This window comes from Acartia tonsa, chromosome 4 (genome assembly GCF_053477335.1).
Source record: "Acartia tonsa isolate MP-2025a chromosome 4, ASM5347733v1, whole genome shotgun sequence".
Lineage (NCBI taxonomy): Eukaryota > Metazoa > Arthropoda > Copepoda > Calanoida > Acartiidae > Acartia > Acartia tonsa.
Genome location: NC_137263.1, coordinates 27,105,969 through 27,125,742, shown reverse-complemented (window position 1 = coordinate 27,125,742; position 19,774 = coordinate 27,105,969). Strand labels below are relative to the sequence as shown.

The following is a 19,774-nucleotide window of genomic DNA, read 5'->3' as shown; positions in this document are numbered from 1 at the left end:
TACAGGCCTCCAGGTGGTCTCTGGACAGGAAAAAATAAAATTTTTAAAAAAGATTTAGAGGTCAATTTTTGCCTGTCCAGAGAACACCTGGGGGACCGCAGCCCCTAAACCTGGAGGCCTGCAGCTCTTGAGCCTGGAGGCTTATCCACAAAATCTTACAAAGAATGATTTTATCCCTAGTAACAAATCCTCTCGGTCCAAAGATAAAGCCCATACACACTGTTTATGCAAATGTATCAAACTTTCCCCCCTCTTGATTATCAAACATTTTCAGAGGACTACCCTTATATTTTATTTTTAAAAATTTGTTATAAATATCTGATTTCCTTCACAGCTAATGGAGGTAGAATGAGCACTATACAACATATCATCACATCACAAACGAGGTTCTTGTTCTTTGTGGAAGAATTGTTTTTTCAAAAGAACATGCTTGATATTTCACATTGGTATATTAACCATGCTATTAGTAAAACAAATTAAGCCTTATTAATATCACAAGTTCGTTTAATCAATAAAAACATATAGAAAAATAATCATTTTCAAACCATGGTTCATAATCTCGTTCACAAATAAGTTATTTTCTAATCATTGTAACATAGTATACTTATCAATCTTACTTTAACAATACTTAGGTATCACTGGTCGATAGGAAAGACATTTGAAAGGATTCTTTCCATGGCTGAGGGGTGGATACAGGGGAAAGGGAAGGAGAGGAGTGTGTGTTTAACACCTTCCCCTTAAACTTCATACAACCTCTTTTATGCTAAAAGTTTTGGCCACAGCGGGCAATTTTAATATGCATATTGAATTCAGCTAAAAAGAACTAAGTAATTCAGGGAGATGAGTATTGTGCATGTTGAAATTAATTTAAGTTAAAAACTAAAATTTCAAAAGATAAATAAGTAGGGGGGAGGGGGGTAAAATTGCATAATTCCGCGGGAAAAAAACAATAAAAATTTGTTTTTCGCGGCGGTGAAAAATATCAGTGAACGGCGGTCCCGTCGCCGTTTTTTTTAAAGATACCAAAACTTGGTATAATTATCGACACAACCAAAAAGATTTTGCCCAATTATCTCTAAAACTAAGGTTGTAGCGGCCAAAATAGAATTGCTGGTATGTCGTGTCACGAATCACCAATTTTAGCCCCCTCTCCCTTTTATTTCAAAGAAAAAAAGTATAATTGAAATCATAAAGAAATGAAAATATTTCTAGAATAAAATTAATATTTTATTAGTATTGGAACAAAATTTTCGTATTTTTATCGTCAAAAATACAATTATGAGAAAAAGGAAGTTGATTATTGTATAGATCTTGAAAGCTAATACATGACCTAAATATTAATATGAGAAACTAATCTACCCGTAATCTTATTTGCAGGGAGGACTTAAAAGATAAGTCAGTGGACGATAAATTTTGTATATCACTTGTGGGATGGGGAAAAATTAGCAGAATCATTATCTACGTGTATGACAAGTTGTTTCTCCACAGGAGGGATTAAGAATGAACCACATTTACATCGTACTTCTTAATCGTACATAGATGAATATAGTTTTCATTAATGTATGTAGAGCCACTGAATCAAGTAACCTAATAAACTATTAGATTTTTATTTGACCTGTCTGTGACTAGATTGAAATATATTTAATGAAAAAATGGATACGTAGAATATCAAAATCTTTACCAAATAAACAGAAAGGACAAAGTTAACAAAAAAATTTATTAATTGGCATTTACAAAGAAAGGTTTGTTTTCAGAATGTATATAAAAATATGAAATTACTAATTACTACAACAAGGTAATAGTTATTAAGCGCATCGCATTATAGACAGCTTTCCGTGAATATTAAAATAAAAAAAAATTATAAGATTCCAGTTTTGTTAGTCCTGAGGGGCTGAAAACTGGTGTAATTTTTTTTTATGTGCATGGAAAATCGTCTGTAATACGATGCTATACATGATTTTTCAGTATGGGTTATCAGTGTCTAAGCAATGCTAGAAATAGTTTTTCTTCTTAATTTTAACATTTACAAGCAAAACAACTGTCAAAATATTAAGAACTTCGTGTTAACTTTTGTTTGTTCCTTTTACAAATGGCTAAAATCCCCCTTAGGCCAATTTACACCCGCAAGTATATTTTTATAAATATTAACAATAGAGCCTAAAAAGGGGGGGGGGGAGGTTTAATGCAACCATCTCGTAATCAGTGAGCAAACGGCACTTAGAATTCGAATTTTGATCTGGAATTTTGCATGAATCCTTGGTAGGTCTATTTTCCCTAAATTGAACAAAAAGTTGGAAAAGTAACGGCTAACCGCTGGCGGCTCAGCAGTTTAGCCATTTTAAAACTATTTTCAAGGGAAATCATCACGAAACCTATTTCCACATAATACTCTATGCTGCTCCGAAACGTTTTCAAACGGTTCTAGCCGCTAGTTGCTGGTACTAGAAATCTAAAACAATTTTTTTGTATCATTTCACATGATTTAAAGCAAAAATATGTTTCAAAAAGATGATTCCTACATAATTTATGGCAGATTTGCACTAAAAATAGCCAAAAAACGGCTAAACGGCTGAGCCGTTAGTCGTTACTTTTTCAACTTTTTGTTCGATTTAGGGAAAATAGACCTACCAAGGATTACTCATGAAAAATTTCAGATCTAAATTCGAATTGTAAGTGCCATTTGCTCACTGATTACGAGATGGTTGCATTAACCCCCCCCCCCCCCTTTAATTAAAAAGGCAAGAGAATCATACAATTTTACTCAACATAGCTTTTGATCAAAAAAAGGTGATGGCAGCAATTAATAAAAATTGGGATGCGCTGCCTTTGTAAAATAGTATACACAAAAACATTTTATTTTTATGGGGTAATTATGTATCCTATAGGAATAAAAAAAACACCGAATACCAACAAAAAGTACCACTATTCAAGTTATTATACAAGTAAACTATTTGAAGTAGGATACAATTTTATGGAAACTGAGCTCACATTTTAGTTTTTCTTTTTTCCTTTACTTGATTTATCATCGTCTTTTTCTCTAAAAGCCTTGAGGATTGCTGTCTGTGTTTCTTGGCTGGCAGGAGAGTATCTGGCATATTCCATCGTATATTCACCTTAAAATTAAACGTAAAATCACTTATTATCTTTAAGAGATGTCTATACCATAAGATCTGTCTTGTTTCCCTTCAGTAAAGTGCAACTTCTTTGATATCCTAGGAAGGGTGTACTCTGTTTAAGGGTAGGGAATATTAACCTACCCAGATAAATCGCTCTTAGAAACATCCCTCAAAATATTTACTTTAACTTTTTGAAAGCAAAGATCTTCAACAATTAGGGTCAGTCAATTCAAAATAGAAGATAAACAAAAAAAGTTTTTTGGGTCCAACGTTATATTTTAATAGTAAATTAAAATTATATATTAGGTAGATACCTTTTCCCTGTGTAAGTCCTCTGAGCTCTGGAGAGAAACCAAACATATTGTTAAGAGGAACCTCAGCCTCGACAGTGAACCAATCATCCCTGCCATCCTGCCCAGTTACTATTCCAGATCTTTTGGTAAGCATACCAAAAACAAAAGAGGAGAATTCTGCTGGAATATTGATTTCAACATTCATAATTGGTTCCAAAATTGTCCATTTACCATCTTCAGCACAGTCCTTACAAAGAAATAAACAATAAAGCAAATTTTTTAATAAGTTGTCATGAAAGAAAATGTTTTCGATCAATTCTTAGTAATTTTAAAACAGTCTCTGTTTTCTGATTCTACTAATCAAGACTTTTTCTGTGAGCACTATGAGGCCCTAATGCAATTAATTTTGAAATTACCGGGCATAATAATGGAAATATTCATATTTTTATAATTAGTTTTTTTCCCCACTAAATGGCATAATATATTCCCCTCAACTACATGAATTACTTTGAAATTTAAAAAAGGTGAGAATGTCTCCCCTATTTAGCATGAATAGTTTGTGAAAAAAAATACAACTAAAATAACTTAAGAAAACATTTAAAAATGTTACGTGATTTTGGGGGACAACACTTAACAGTATTTTTAGATTTATTTCGGTGTTCATGCATTTATCGTATTAATTTATGTTTTACAGATGTTATTTTAGACACAGCAATGTTGTACAGCAAACGCAAAATTTCAACCTTAATATAAAGATAGATTTTTTAACTAAATACCTGGAAAGCAAACTGAGCCGCCTGATAAAAGGCCCATTCTGATGAATCAACAATATGATGTGCTCCATCCTTTAACCTCATCCTAACACCAGTAACTTTCTGTCCTGCATAGCCACCCTTCTCGCAGCTGTCAACAAAACCTTTCTTTACTCCAGGTATAAAATTCTTAGGTACATTTGTTCCTGTAGTCTCATCCCTAAAGTCGATGCTGGTATTTTCAGTAGCTGGTAGAGGTTCCATCAACCCAATAACTCTGGCATATTCACCGCGTCCTCCGGATTGTTTTCGATGCCAATAATCAAAATTGATAGGTTCAAGCAAAGTCTCCTTAAATGCAACTCTTGGTTTTCCCATCTCAACTTTGACATTATATTCTCTTTCCATCCTCTGCGCATAAATCTCGAGATGAAGCTCACCCATGCCCGACGCAATAGTTTCTTTATTTTCATTGTCAAACCAAACTTTGTAAGTAGGATCCTCTTTGGTAAATCTTGCAACTGCTTTTCCAAAATTATTTTCACTTTTCTTATCGGCTGGCTTTATAGACATAGAAATAACAGGATCTGGAACATAAATTGATTCCATGCTTAGCTTTAAATCCCTGTCCAAAACAAAGCTGTCACCAGAGGCACAATCTACACCAAAAACTGCACATATGTCGCCAGCAAACACTTCATCAACATCCTCCATTTTATTTGAATGCATCTGAACTAGACGAGAAAGGCGAGTCTTTTTACCAATTCTTGTATTCCACACAGTGTCACCTTTCTTAACGGATCCCTGGTAAACCCTAAGATATGTGAGCTGACCAAACTTACCCTGCTCAAGTTTAAATGCAAGAGCAACAAAGGGAAAGTTAGCAGAGCGCTCAGGATTCATTAGAACTCGAGATTGCTCGCCGCTTAGGGTTTCTTGAAGTGCAAAGTTGTCAACTTCTGTGGGGTTTGGAAGATAACTTATAACAGCATCTAGCAGAGGTTGGACTCCTTTATTTTTCAGTGCAGTTCCCATCATTACTGGAGTAAAGGTCTGTGCAATAGTTGCACGCCTGAATACACAAACATCAAAATTAAATCGCAATATAAATTTAAGACCGTGATATTTTAATAAAATATATATAAAGGCCTTGCCATCCCACCATTTTCTGTTATTGTTTTAAGTAGGTACCTAATGTTTTTTTTAAAACTATGATCTAACTATAATTATTGTTTTATCTTTCAAATACAAAGCGTCCATAAGAAATATACATTTTATCAGAACAAAGATGTTAGTTTGATAAAGCTACTAACTTTTACAATAAATATCTAAGAAATACCTGATTGCCGCGTGAATATCCGCAGTTGTTGGAGTCTTTTCTTCAAGAAACAACTCACCAAGAATATCATCACCGTTAGCAAGATGTTCAACCAACTCAGCTCTTGTATCCTCAGACTCAGCTCTCATATCTTTGGGAATTTCATCATAAACTATTTTTGTGCCAAAATCACCTTCAAAATAAATTGCTCGCTCATTGACAACATCGACCAACCCCTTGCAGTTGGCCTCTAATCCTATGGGCAGCTGAATAAAGGCAGCATTTTGCTTCAATTTTGTTCTAAGTTGATGGAGAACTCGTTTTGGATCCGAACCCTTTCTATCTAGTTTGTTTATAAAAGCAATTCGGGGCACGTTGTACCTTAAAATATAAACACGAATAAAGAATAATCTACTAAAATATTTTGTAGCTTTGCAGTAATCCTACATTTCTTGAAATTTATGTTTAATTAATGGCAATAAATTTTTAGGTTCAGCAGCTAAAGATGACTAATGAAAGACTATGAATCATGAATGAGCGATAGAAAGTGATTTTCATCACCTCCTAGCATTAAAGTCAAGCCATTTATCATTAAATATACCAAGTTTTTGTCAATTAAGGGGGGTGGGGGTTTAATGCAACCATCTTGTAATCAATGTATAAATGGCACTTAGAATTCGAATTTTGATCTGAAATTTTGCATGAATAATCCTTGGTAGGTCTATTTTCCCTAAATCGAACAAAAAGTTGGAAAAGTAGCGGCTAACGGCTTGCGGCTCAGCCGTGTAGCCATTTTTTGGGTATTTTCAAGGGAAATCCATCACGAAACCTCTCTCCACATAATGTTCTTTTCCACTCCAAAACGTTTTCAAACGGTTCTAGCCGGTAGTTGCTGGTACTAGAAATCTAATAAATGTTTTTTTTGTATTATTTCACATGATTTAAAGCAAAAATATGATTCAAAAAGTTGATTCCTACGTAATTTATGACAGATTTGCCCTAAAAATAGCCAAAAAACGGCTGAGCCGTTAGCCGTTACTTTTTCAACTTTTTGTTCGATTTAGGGAAAATAGACCTACCAAGGATTACTCATTCAAAATTTCAGATAAAAATTCGAATTCTAAGTGCCATTTATACATTGATTACGAGATGGTTGCATTAAACCCCCCCCCCCCCCCTTATATAAACGTAACACGCTCTTGTAAAAAACTAAAATATTAAAAGAGTGTGTACTTAGATAATCAGATGCTTAGACACAAATCCAATTTGGAGTAATATAAGGAAAACTATCTTCACCTTTTCATTTGTCTATCTACAGTCATTGTTTGTGACTGAACTCCGCCGACAGCACACAGAACAAGAACAGCTCCATCCAACACACGAAGTGCACGTTCAACCTATGTTATAAAATAATTGTGCAAACTGTTATATATAAGAATGGAAATAATGAAATTAAATATCTATAAAGAAGGACCAGATTTAATTTTTAGATTTATCTACATCCAAATAGATTGAATGTTTTTCTTTCTTTCAGATAGAATTAACTTTTATCGCAAAGAAAAATAAATTGCTTAGGTACAAATAGTTAAAAATTAAATTACCTCGATTGTGAAGTCTACGTGCCCTGGTGTGTCGATAATATTAATATTATGATCCCCCCAGATGGTATATGTAGCAGCTGATTGGATAGTAATCCCTCTTTGTTTCTCTAGTTCCATACTGTCCATAGTTGCTCCAACTCCGTCCTTTCCTTTCACCTTAAGTTAAGTATAGGGCTGTACATTCTGCAAATTTGACCCTGCTAAAGAGGGGGGATTAAAATTATGTGGTTGGGGAAAAAATGTAGGTAAATATTAAGAGAACTGAAAATATCTTTTTTTCCATTTTTCTCCCCTCCTTGGTGAAAAAAAACTAAAAGAATATGTGGGAGGGGGATCATACATATAAATAAAATAAAGAGTCCTGAAAATATTTTTCCATTTTTCCCCTTCCTTTCTGAAAAAAAACTAGAAAGGGAAAAAAAATAAAAAAATTTGCAGCCGGAGAAAAAATGAATCTTGTGCAGAATATACACCCCTGGTTTTGTATTTTTTATTTATGATAATAAATATACAATGAATACAATAATATGAGGCATTTTTAAAGAAAATTTATGTACATTGAAGCAATTTATCAAGAAAATATTCACTTAAGCCATGTGAAAGGATTCTTCATTTCTCAAATATACTTTTTTAAATAAGAAGGGGGAAATTTACAATTCGGCAATAAATGCAATATTCATTTGTTTTTAAATAAACTCTCGATACTTTTGTAATTAAAATTAAATATAATTACCTCATGAATTGCGTCAATTCTTCCAGTATAATACAATATCCTCTCTGTTAGTGTGGTTTTACCAGAATCAATATGAGCGGAGATACCAATATTACGCATTTTACTAACATCTCCGGGTCCACCACTCGCATAGCGTACATGCTTGTCATGTACAAGTCCTAACAAGGAGGGAACCTAATAAAAAATACCGCGTTAGGGATAAAGAAAATAAACAAAATAAAAAATATTCTTGGTTAATCTGACACCTAATCTAAGTTTTTTTTTCAATAAAAAATATTTATCGCTGGGTTTTACCCACTAGTTTATTTTTATCTGATCTAAATAAAATATCACAACTATGTGCCAAATGATAGCTTCTTTTTCTTGTCATAGTATCACATTTCTTTATGTCATTACTACATGTGTTAGTTTAACCAAGTTGATGAAAAATGTGCCTCCCTCCCACTCTTTACCTGGTGCAATTTAGGTAACCTGGAGCACAGGTGACTACGCTGCAACAATAGGCACGACATTCTTCACTCTGAAATTTTATAAATTCATATATAATCAACATTGAAAAAATCAGAGAAAGCTTTTAAGATACGAAATTTGTTTGTTATATCTAACAGCATTCTCATATGTCTTCCAATTAATCACAGCATGGGGTATATTCAACTTTTCTAGAATTTTTGCTTCTACGCATATTCGTCCAAGCAATTTTCCGTCATCAATATTAATTTCTGTTTTTTTTGGCACAAGCAAAACTAACTTGTAATTTTTAGTGTCAATCAAAGATTTCCACGAGCCATCAGATTTTTTTCCTTTATCGTGCACATTATGCTTCTTTATAATTACTTGTTGAGATGTAGATATAGGCAGGGCAAAGTCAATATGTACTCCAAGTTTGTCCAGCCTAGTTTCTATATCTTCATGTATACGATGTAATAGGCTTTGGTGAAACGACATTGTAGGGTTTTTGTTTTTCCAGTCGCCAGCATGAGTAGCATGGTATGAAACAGGATATTTTAGCTCTGCTGTGCGGCGAAATCTATCTTGGAAATATCTCACAAGTTTCAAACGTATACTACTTTCCAATGTTGTCTTCAAAGGTATATTATTTATATAGCATAAAAAATCCAAGTTCAATGCATGAAATAAGGTATTCACTGAAATTGCTCTATTTCTGATTAAATAGTTTTCAACATTCCTCTGTAGATGAGCATTGCTGTACAGCGGAATATTTAAATGGAAGAGAAATTCAATAGCTTTGGCGAGACCTTTATCCGTCTTCAAATCGGAGAAATCACTTTTGTTTACTTCTTTCAGAATGGTTTCAATATTGTTCACATCAAAAGAATTGGCAGCTGTGAGATGAGAAACGGTGAAAACAAAACATTTTCCAGACCTAACAAATACAAAATAGTTAATACTTTATTTTGAAAATTTTATTTATTAATAAACATTGGACAAGAATGATGGGTGTTATTTAATCTACGTAATTCGAAAGTGATATAGACAGACCTAAGTTATAGAGTAACCTTGACAAATCTTATAAAATTAGAAAATTATATTAATATAAGTTTTCATAATTCCTTATTTCTTACTGTGAATTAGTCCATTTGCAGCGATTGACAGCATTCTGAATTCTTTCAAAGACAGAAGACTCGTTAACATTGTGAAATAATAGACAGAATGTGAGTTGCTCCAAATCCTTGATTCTCCAACTATTTAGATCTTCCTCGGTTAAACTTGCTAAGAGCTTCTCGATGAAATTATTTTTGACCTTCATGGTGACCAAAATTGTTTGAAATAGCTGAAGTAACCTAAATATGAAATTCAACATTTCATATACACAACTTTTCAATGGTAGGTGAGTATGTCTATAAAGGGCCTTGCTACAAAAGACCTACCCCTACAAAAGGTCTACTCTACAAAAGACCTACCCCTACATAAGACCTACTCTACAAAATACCTATCTCTACACAAGACCTACTCTACAAAAGACCTACGAATATATATTGTTATATAAACATCAAATTTATTAATAAAGTAATACATAATCAATCAGGGTGGGGAAAAACCCAGGGTTTTTTTAAAAAGCCCAACCCAACCCGTAAAAACCCTTAAAACCCTGGGTTTTATTCGGGTTTTATTGGGTTTTTTCATTTAGGAGTCAAATACATTTGATATATTGATGAAATATTAATGTTTATGTTGTTGTAGGTAAAAGGTAAGCAAGATTTCACAATAAACAAGATAGATAATGAAAACAACTGGCATTTCGATCAATTATAATCCCTTATTAGCAATGGTGCACAAAATATTCTATTAAGGGGGAGGGAAGGTTAAAAGCTTCAAAACATGGAACCTCCTCCTCTATTCCTAAGCTGTCAACACATCCCCCCCCCCCTCCCAGAAATTATTAAGGTATTCCCCTTTTTACACCCCCTTAATAAAACCCTCTGCACGCCACTGTAACTATTTCCTTTCATAAATTGTTATGTTTTAGTTTAAAAATCAATTATGATTATGTAATTTACACAATTTATATATCATCAATTTAGTAGCAAAGCGTTTTCTGAAATTAAGTTTTGAGAGAAAGTAATTTCATAAACATTTAAACAATATGTAGAGCATCATTTTTATAAAGGGGGGGGGGGGGGGGGGGTGGTTTAATGCAACCATCTCGTAATCAATGATTAAATAGCACTTAGAATTCGAATTTCGATCTGAAATTTTTCATGAGTAATCCTTGGTAGGTCTATTTTCCCTAAATCGAACAAAAAGTTGGAAAAAGTAACGGCTGGCGGCTCAGCCGTTTAGCCGTTTTTTGCCTATTTTGAAGCAAATTCATCATTAATTACGTAGGAATCAACTTTTTAAAACATATTTTGGTTTAATTCATGTTAAATGATAGCAATAACCATTTTTAAAATTTCTAGTACCTACAGCAACCGGCTAGAACCGTTTGATAAGGTTTTTGAGCGACAAAAAGTATTATGTGGAGATAGGTTTTGTGACTAATTTGCTCTTAAGATAGCCGAAAAATGGCAAAACATTTGAGCTGCCAGCCGTTAGCCATTACTTTTCCAACTTTTTGTTCGATTTAGGGAAAATAGACTTACCAAGGATTATTCATGCAAAATTTCTGATCAAAATTCGAATGCTAAGTGCCATTTAATCATTGATTACGAGATGGTTGCATTAAACCCCCCACCCCCTTACTTCATATTTTTTTACGTTTTTTAGGTAAAATTTGCTTTAAAATGTTATTAGATCCTAGTCTTTGAGTAAATAGAGGTTTAATTTGTAAATTTTAACGTGAAATTTCAATGTTTTTTCAAAAACCCAAAAAACCTTGGGTTTTTTTTCAATGGGTTTTTAAAAAAAACCCTGGGTGGGTTTTTTTGGGTGGGTTTTTTGTATGCCCACCCTGTAATCAATACATGGCCGCAGCGCTCGGCCCCCTGGCCTGCCTAGCCGCGGGCGCTCGGCCCCCTTGCCTATAACCTAACCTAACCTTACCTAAATATTGTAAAAAAAAATATTAAAATTTGAAAAAAATCTACCAACCACTTTTTGTAAATCAACGAAATTCTAAAATATAATTAAGTTAATGTACGATAAACATTCATACATTATTACATATAAGTTAGGTTAGGTTAGGTTATAGGCAAGGGGGCCGAGCGCCCGCGGCTAGGCAGGCAAGGGGGCCGAGCGCCCGCGGCTAGGCAGGCCAGGGGGCCGAGCGCTGCGGCCATGTATTGATTATGTATTACTTTATTAATAAATTTGATGTTTATATAACAATATATATTCGTTGGTCTTTTGTAGAGTAGGTCTTTTGTAGGCGTTGGTCTTTTGTAGAACCGACGAGTAGGTCTTTAGTAGAGGTAGATCTTTTGTAGAGTAGGTCTTTTGTAGCAACGCCCTATAAAGGACAGTTTAATCGTCATTTAACTTAATTAGGTGATAATTTTTTTTCTTCAAAAGAATGTTTTTCTATTTGGTCTAAATTCGACATATTCTAGGAAAAAGATTTATAAGGGTAAAATCTATTGAAAACCGCAAAATATATTTTTTTGGCGATTGGTAATTAATATCATTAAAAGGGTCGTAGATTGAAATATGAAAAATCAACAAACATGTACCTTAGTTTTGTGTAAGGGCCAAAGTGGTGAAGATGTTCTTGATACTTTAACACACATTGAGTCGCTAACTTATAGTCTACCTCTCCTCTATTCTTCAATATTTTTGCAATACTTGATATAGATATCTCATTTTTCTGGACAAGTTGATCTGGAAAATCCACTAACTTCTTCCATAGCATGTTGATAATATCTTTGTGCTCCTTCCTTGCCAAGTGTAAATAACACAAGTGAAGCCCATGACTAATAATGCCAACCTCGCGAGAGTCTAAATGAGGAATAATTATCTCTAGTTTGTTTCCTAGTTTAGTTGGCAGTTCAAAGCCATTTTCTGGAATTTTTTTATATGACAATCTTGGATACTTGCGAGACAATCCAGAAAGAAATATGCAGAACACCAACTGTTCTGAATTTAAACGGTCTAAATTTTCTACCAGTAATCTATTCAAGAGACTGCGTGTATATAAAGATGTGAGATCACTTAGGCTTATTTTTAATCTGTACGGAGAGGTTAGAATAGTCCACCGTAGTTGCATAAAACTAATTTCAAGCAAACTATCAAAATCATCCTAAAAATATAACCTTGAAGAGTTTTTTTTATTGATGAAAGAGTAAGTAGGTAATAAGAATATTGTACGAGAAAAAGTAATAAAAATAATACCTACTTTGTCTATTTCGAAATTTGTAAACATAAAAATGCATAATTGACATAAAATATTTGATCATTTTTCACCCCAAAGAAAGTAAAATTTAATCAATTCTACAGGTTTAAAACTAATCAATTTACCTGCAAAATGTCCATTTTTCTTATGATTGTATTCAATTTCTCATCAATACAAGAGAAAAACGCTGAAAATCTTGAATATTGAGCATACATTGAAGTTAAAGAGTGTAGCACTTCCTTCAGTTGATAAATATTCAATCTATCAATGTTTCTGATTATGATGTCTGAAATTAGGTCCAACTGTTGCCCGTCAATATTCAAATCTAAAAAGATTAGAATTTATAGGTACATAAAAATTAACGTACAGCAGACGAAAATTATAGGTTTCTTTGGATAAAAAAAAATAAAATAGTTTAAACCATCTTAGGTTTTGATAGTGAAAATTGATGAAAATATAAAAGATTGTAAAGGGTGTGCAAAAAAATGCGTACATTTTCAAAATTTAAATTGCGTGGTTTGTGTTAATGGTAGAAAAAGTAGGCATACCGTTAGAACCGCTATTAAGTTTTTTTTGGAAATATAAAAACGATTCATGTGCTACGCATTGGTAAGGAGTTACGCGTTAAAATGTCCCAACTGACGCAAAACTTGACTTGCGAGTATATTACTAAATATTAGAGAATAGGATGTGCAAAAGAGCTGCGTACATTTTTAGTAGCGAAGCTACTCTATAATTCAATATGTCCATCCGTCTGTTAGAGACAAAGTGGGGGAAACGTGATTTTCTCGGCTCCTATTAAATATAGACAGCTGAAATTTTTGGTGAAGATTCCTATGACATAAGCGCATCTAATCTATACATTGTTTTATCCTTTTGTTTGTTAATTGGGGTGCTAGATCGATTCCTAGATTTTTTGATTTTGTAATTTTCTCGACTCCTTTTCAAGACAGACGACTAAAAATTTCCGGAATTAAGTAAATTTGCATCCTTCAAATTTTTATAAAGTTTCATTAAGATTTGTATATTGATTGAGGTGCTAGATCGATTCCTAGTTTTTAAAGTTTTCATTATTATCTCAACTCCTGCTCAATTTAAACGGCTGGAATTTTTAGGGATTAATTAAGTCAACATTCTACATATTTCTTTAATTTTTTTAAAGATAGGATAATTGGTTGGGGTGCTAGATCGATTCCTAGTTTTTCAAGTTTTCATGAATTTTTCGACTCCTTTTCAAGAGAAACAGCTGGAATTTTTAGGGATTAATTAAGTCAACATTCTACATATTTTCCCTAAGTTTCATAAAGACTTGCTATTGGTTGGGTTGCTAGATCGATTCCTAGATTTTATGTTTTCTTCTTAGCTTAATGCTTTTAAAGATATTAAACATTTTTAAAAGGTTTCGTGATTATTCCATTTGTGTCTTTTAACAGACTCAAAAGATTAATTTTTCCAGAATTCTATCAATAAATTTTGAGCTTCGCTACTTATGGATGTTGTCATCCTTGTTTTAATTTCAAATTGCGCGGCTTGTGTTAATAGTAGAAAAATGTTACGCGTACCGTTAGAACCGCTATGAACTATATTTTTTGAAAATATAAGAACAGTTTCTGTGCTACAAATACAGTGTGTCTTTTTTTTATGAGAACTTTTTTGAAAGCAATTTTACCCCACTTATAGTTATCAGAATTTAATGATTAATGGCTTATTTTCTTCGTTTTTAATGCAATTAATAAAACAACAAAAAATATTACAGTTTTAGTTTAAAAATTACAGTAAAATGTAAAATTCAAAACTTAGGTGTAACATCTAAAAATGGTTTTAGCGCATTTTTCTTATGTTCAAATCTTCTACCTTTTGCAAGAATTGCTGCAAAACGCTTCAAAGTTGAGTTATATAGCTAAAAATTAATACAGATACTAATGGGGACATGTACTAGAATATATTAAAGTTTGAAGGCCATATCTCAACCAAGGAGGGAGTACTGGCCCCCCAAAGTCGACTACTGAAAATCCAATTTTTTTCCTGCAAAGGGTAGAAGATTTGAGCATAAGAAAAATGCGCTAAAACCATGTTGTCACCTAAGTTTTAAATTTTAGATTTTACTGTGCTTTTTAATTAAAAAACTGAAATATTTTTTTTATGTTCTATTAATTGCATTAAAAAACGAAGAAAATAAGCCATTAATCAATAAATTCTGATAAATGTAAGTGGGGTAAAAGGGGGGCGTCGGATCTGACACTTTTGCGTAAACAGGGTGCATAGGCTTTGTGTTAGGAGTTAGAGGATAGGTTATTTGGGAAAAAAGTTTACATTTGGGGTATATTTTTCTTATATTTAAAAATTTTTTTGATAGGTATCCAGGTTCAGGTGCTGCAGGCTGGAAGGTCGTTTCTGGACAGGTATAAATGAAAAAAAAAATTGTTTGAAAAGTTAGAGATCAACTTATTAATCCAAATATGCATCTTTAGGGATGTTATGAGCCTATATATGAAGAGATAATAAAAATCAGCCTCCAGGTTCAGGTACTGCAGGCCTCCAGGTGAATTCTGGACAGGTAAAAACTGAAAATTTTTACTTTTGAAGTTAGAACAAACCTCATTTAACAAAAGTTGCTGCTTTATGGATGGTATGAACTAATTTAAAGAAAAATTTGAAATCGGGCTCCAGGTTCAGGTACTGCAGGCCTCCAGGTGGATCCTTGACGGGTAAAAACTGAAAATTTTTATTTTTGAAGTTAGAACAAAACTTGTTTTACAAAGTTTGCTACTTTATGGATAGTATTAATTTATTTGAAGATAAATTTGAAATCGGGCTCCAGGATCAGGTACTGCAGGACTCCAGGTGGATCCTGGACAGGTAAAAACTTAAAATTTTCACTTTTAAGTTAAAGCATAACTTATTTAACAGAAGTTGCTACTTTATGGATAGTATTAACTCAATTGAAGAAAAATTTGAAATCGGGCTCCAGGTTCAGGTACTGCAGGATTCCAGGTGGATCCTGGACAGGTAAAAACAAAAAATTTTCACTTTTAAAGTTAGAGCATAACTTATTTAACAGAAGTTGCTACTTTATGGATAGTATTAACTCAATTGAAGAAAAATTTGAAATCGGGCTCCAGTTTCAGGTACTGCAGGCCTCCAGGTGAATCCTGGACAGGTAAAAACTGAAAATTTTTATTTTTGAAGTTAGAACATAACTTGTTTTACAAAGTTTGCTACTTTATGGATAGTATTAATTTATTTGAAGATAAATTTGAAATCGGGCTCCAGGTTCAGGTACTGCAGGCTTCCAGGTGGATCCTGGACAGGTAAAAACTAAAAATTTTCACTTTTAAATTTAGAGCCTAACTTATCTAACAATAGTTGCTACTTTATGGATAGTATTAACCAATTTGAAGATAAATTTGAAATCAGGCTCCCGGTTCTGGTACTGTGGGTCCCCAGGTGGATTCTTGACAGGTAAAAACTAAAAATAATACCTTTGAAGTTAAAACAAAAGTTGCTACTTTGTGGCTAGTATTAAATAATTTAAATTTCGGCCTCAAGGTTAAGGTGCTTAGGCCTCTAATTGGATTCTGGTTAGTTTAATAATGAACGTACTTAATTACTTTATAATTAGAGCAAAACTTATTTTTAAAAATTGCTTTTTGAGTTTGGTATTAACTAAAACAAAAAAAAAGCTTGTTTAAAATTATATAGTAAATATTCTAAAGCTTCTATGGCATCAAATAAATTTTTTTACTTTGGAATACACTTTTTGATCTCTCTTCTTTCAGATAATTTAGAATGGGTTAATATTTTCTATCAAAAGCAAATTGTCAGGAAATGTAATAATTTCTAAATGTATATAAAAATTTGGCTGATAAGCAAAAATCATATTTATCAATCGTGTAGCTAATTTTCTGTGTCTAACCTCTATCAAGAATATTTAAGGTAAATTGTATTTTAAACAAGGATGACAACATCCATAAAGGCGATAAATTTTGAAAGCGGAAGAAAGATAAATGCTTTGATAGATTTTACCGGATGTAATGTAATATCAACTATATTGCATATTTCAAACTTAAGGAAAAATCATTTTTTTAAAAGTCTAATTCAATTTTATTTTTTTTAGTAATCCAGCTATTTTCAATATCATTTTCTTTCTCAAAATAAAATGAGATCTTCCATAGAAAACAAAAACCTAACAGTACCACAATTTCACATGGTTTAGGAAAACATTAAATCTATTTTCTATATAATGGTTGTAGAGTTTGTCTTTTATTGGTTAGTAAATATTAGAATATTTGTTACATTTACCTTGAATTAAGTGTAAAAAAAAAGATTTTTCTAGTCTTCGTTCAAATAATCAATAATCTTGGGCACAATGTTTGTGTGCAAATGATTGGTGACAGCTTTGAATTAGTTAAATAGATATAGTTCTAACTCTTAAGTTAAATATTTTAATTTTTACATGTCCAGAATCCACCTTCAGGCATACAGTATATGAAATTTGAGCTCGATTTCAAATATTTCTTCAAATGAGTTAATACTATCCATAAAATAGCAACTTTTGTTAAATAAGTTTTGTTCTAACTTCAAAAGTAAAAATTTTCAGTTTTTACCTGTCCAGAATTCAAATGGAGGCCTGCAGTACCTGAACCTGGAGCCCGATTTCAAATTTATCTTCAAATTGGTTAATACCATCCATAAAGTCCTAGCAAACTTTGTAAAATAAGTTTTGTTCTAACTTCAAAAATAAAAATTTTCAGTTTTTACCTGTCCATCATTCACCTGGAGGCCTGCAGTACCTGAAGATTGAGCCCGATTTCATATTTTTCTTCAATTGAGTTAATACTATCCATAAAGTAGCAACTTTTGTTAAATAAGTAATGCTCTAACTTTAAAAGTGAAATTTTTTTGTTTTTACCTGTCCAGGAACCACCTGGAGGCCTGCAGTACCTGAACCTGGAGCCCAATTTCAAATTTTTCTTCAATTGAGTTAATACTATCCATAAAGTAGCAACTTTTGTTAAATAAGTTTTGCTTTAACTTTAAAAGTGAATTTTTTTAGTTTTTACCTGTCCAGAATCCACCTGGAGGCCTGCAGTACCTGAACCTGGAGCCTGATTTCAAATTTTTCTTCAAAAAAGTTAATAATATCCATAAAGTAGCAACTTTTGTTAAATAAGTTTTGCTCTAACTTTAAAAGTGAAAATTTTTAGTTTTTACCTGTCCAGGATCCACCTGGATGCCTGCAGTACCTGAACCTGGAGCCCGATTTTAAATTTTTCTTTAAATTAGTTCATACCATCCATAAAGTAGCAACTTTTGTTAAATAAGGTTTGTTCAAACTTCAAAAGTAAAAATTTTCAGTTTTTACCTGTCCAGAATTCACCTGGAGGCCTGCAGTACCTGAACCTGGAGGCTGATTTTTATTTTCTCTTCATATATGCTCATAACATCCCTAAAGATGCATATTTGGATTAATAAGTTGATCTCTAACTCTTCAAACAATTTTTTTTTTATTTATACCTGTCCAGAAACGACCTTCCAGCCTGCAGCACCTGAACCTGGATACCTATCAAAAATTTTTTTAAATATAAGAAAAATATACCCCAAATGTAAACTTTTTTCCCAAATAACCTATCCTCTAACTCCTAACACAAAGCCTATGCACCCTGTTTACGCAAAAGTGTCAGATCCGACGCCCCCCTTGATTTCAATAAAGTTCTCATAAAAAAAACACACTGTAATCTAGGAGCTAGGTGGTAAATGTCCCAAATTTAACTCGCAAGTCAAGTTTTAAGTCAGTTGGGACATTTTAACACGTAGCTCAATAAGTATACGTGGCAGAGGAATCGTTCTTATATTTCCAAAAATTAAACTACATAGCGGTTCTAACGGTATGCGTAACATTTTTCTACTATTTGCAAAAGCCGCCCAATTTGAATTTTAAAAATGTACGCATTTTTTTGCTCACCCTTTACCTGATGAAACTATAGCGGTAGCCCTGCACCATGCTTCAACTAAATCATCAGGATTTTCAGTCTTCCTAAATTATATTATGATGAAGGATGAAAAGTTGTGAAACTAGACAACTTATTAAAAAACATAAGCAAAGTTTGATAAATTGAATTAGGGGGGGGGGGGGGAGTTTGTACACTATAGCGTAAACAGTGAGCTCTGAAGCCCCTATACAAGATAGAGCTCTGAAACGTTTTGCTATGGGTCCACAGTTATGGAATCTCGATTATAAAATTTTTTTCATCCAATCATCACAAGAAAGGTATTTTTGGAAAGAAGAGTCTATATAGAAAAAGTCTATGTAAATTGGAAGTTATTTGCAAAAAATTGCAATGTTAATTTGCAAAATTAATTTCATGCCTTAAAGTACAGATTTAAAATCTTTTTATGAAAGTTGTTAATTATAAGTTTAAAACATACTTAAGACAAAAAATATCTTCAGTGCTACTTTTTTTTGCCTTATGTGTGAAAAAAGCGGTTTCTTACATTTTATGATAAAAAAAAGGCATTGAATCAAAATAGATGATCATGTTTTAAGTCAACACAATAATTGGCATAAAATCTATCATCCAAAATGTGAAAATCAGATATACAGGGTGTTTTTTTAATAGGACAAAAGTATTGCTTAATATAACCCACTTGCCATTGACAGAAATTAATAGGTAATCTATATCTTAATTTCTTCATTGGGTTGGGACATTTTGTATAAGAAAAAAATACTTGGCAATTTTCAACAAAAACCGTTTTTTTCAAAGATTTTTGGATCATGACCAATTTAAAGGGTGTGCAAATATGTGTATATTTTTAAAATTCAAATTGCACGGCATGTGTTAATAGTAGAAAAATGTTATGCATATCGTAAGAATTGTCATAAACTCTAGTTTTTGGGTGTTTAAGAGCTATTCCTGTGCTACGTCGTATAGTTTAGGAGCTACGTGGTAAAATGTCCTAACTTACTTAAATTTTTTTAACCTTCCTCACATTTTTTAAAGTAACTTCTTTACTACAAATAGGATGAGTTTAGAGCTGATTTTTTATTGGAAAATTAAAACTACAGATTTTATTTACACACTATCCTTATAAATACAAAATTTATAAGTTTTGAGCTTACAAGCCCCTAGAAGTAAAATGCAAAAATATAATATGAGGTGGCTAATCAACTC

General features: G+C 32.6%; 2 protein-coding genes across 13 annotated transcripts in view; both read right to left on the bottom strand.

Moving 5' to 3' along the window:
- Nucleotides 1-1,702: 1,702 nt before the first annotated feature.
- Nucleotides 1,703-8,406, bottom strand: mEFG1 (mitochondrial translation elongation factor G 1). 11 transcript variants are annotated; one of them, XM_080157290.1, is made up of 10 exons: nt 8,266-8,406; nt 7,814-7,987; nt 7,081-7,236; nt 6,776-6,876; nt 5,501-5,860; nt 4,186-5,233; nt 3,431-3,656; nt 2,754-3,113; nt 1,954-2,157; nt 1,703-1,785 (listed from the first exon to the last, which is right to left on the bottom strand). In XM_080157290.1, exons 1-8 carry the CDS (start codon nt 8,323-8,325, stop codon nt 2,992-2,994), a joined length of 2,247 nt encoding a protein of 748 aa, XP_080013416.1. In that variant the 5' UTR covers nt 8,326-8,406; the 3' UTR covers nt 1,703-1,785; nt 1,954-2,157; nt 2,754-2,991. The 11 variants fall into 11 exon arrangements, with proteins under 11 accessions (XP_080013416.1, XP_080013418.1, XP_080013420.1 ...); XM_080157292.1 differs by having other exon boundaries at nt 1,703-1,829; nt 1,944-1,991; nt 2,908-3,113; XM_080157294.1 differs by having other exon boundaries at nt 1,954-1,991; nt 2,908-3,113.
- LOC145316631 (uncharacterized) overlaps nt 8,333-19,774 on the bottom strand; it is a 16,885-nt gene continuing 5,443 nt past the window's right edge. Inside the window, exons 3-7 of one of the 2 annotated variants that reach the window (XM_080157301.1) lie at nt 18,575-18,639; nt 12,728-12,927; nt 11,944-12,509; nt 9,397-9,615; nt 8,333-9,197 (exon numbers count right to left, since the gene is read on the bottom strand). In XM_080157301.1, coding sequence (XP_080013427.1) covers nt 8,375-9,197; nt 9,397-9,615; nt 11,944-12,509; nt 12,728-12,927; nt 18,575-18,639 — 1,873 coding nt within the window. In that variant the 3' untranslated portion in view covers nt 8,333-8,374. The remainder of the gene's footprint in view (nt 9,198-9,396; nt 9,616-11,943; nt 12,510-12,727; nt 12,928-18,574; nt 18,640-19,774) is intronic. The other variant, XM_080157302.1, reaches the window with a different exon arrangement.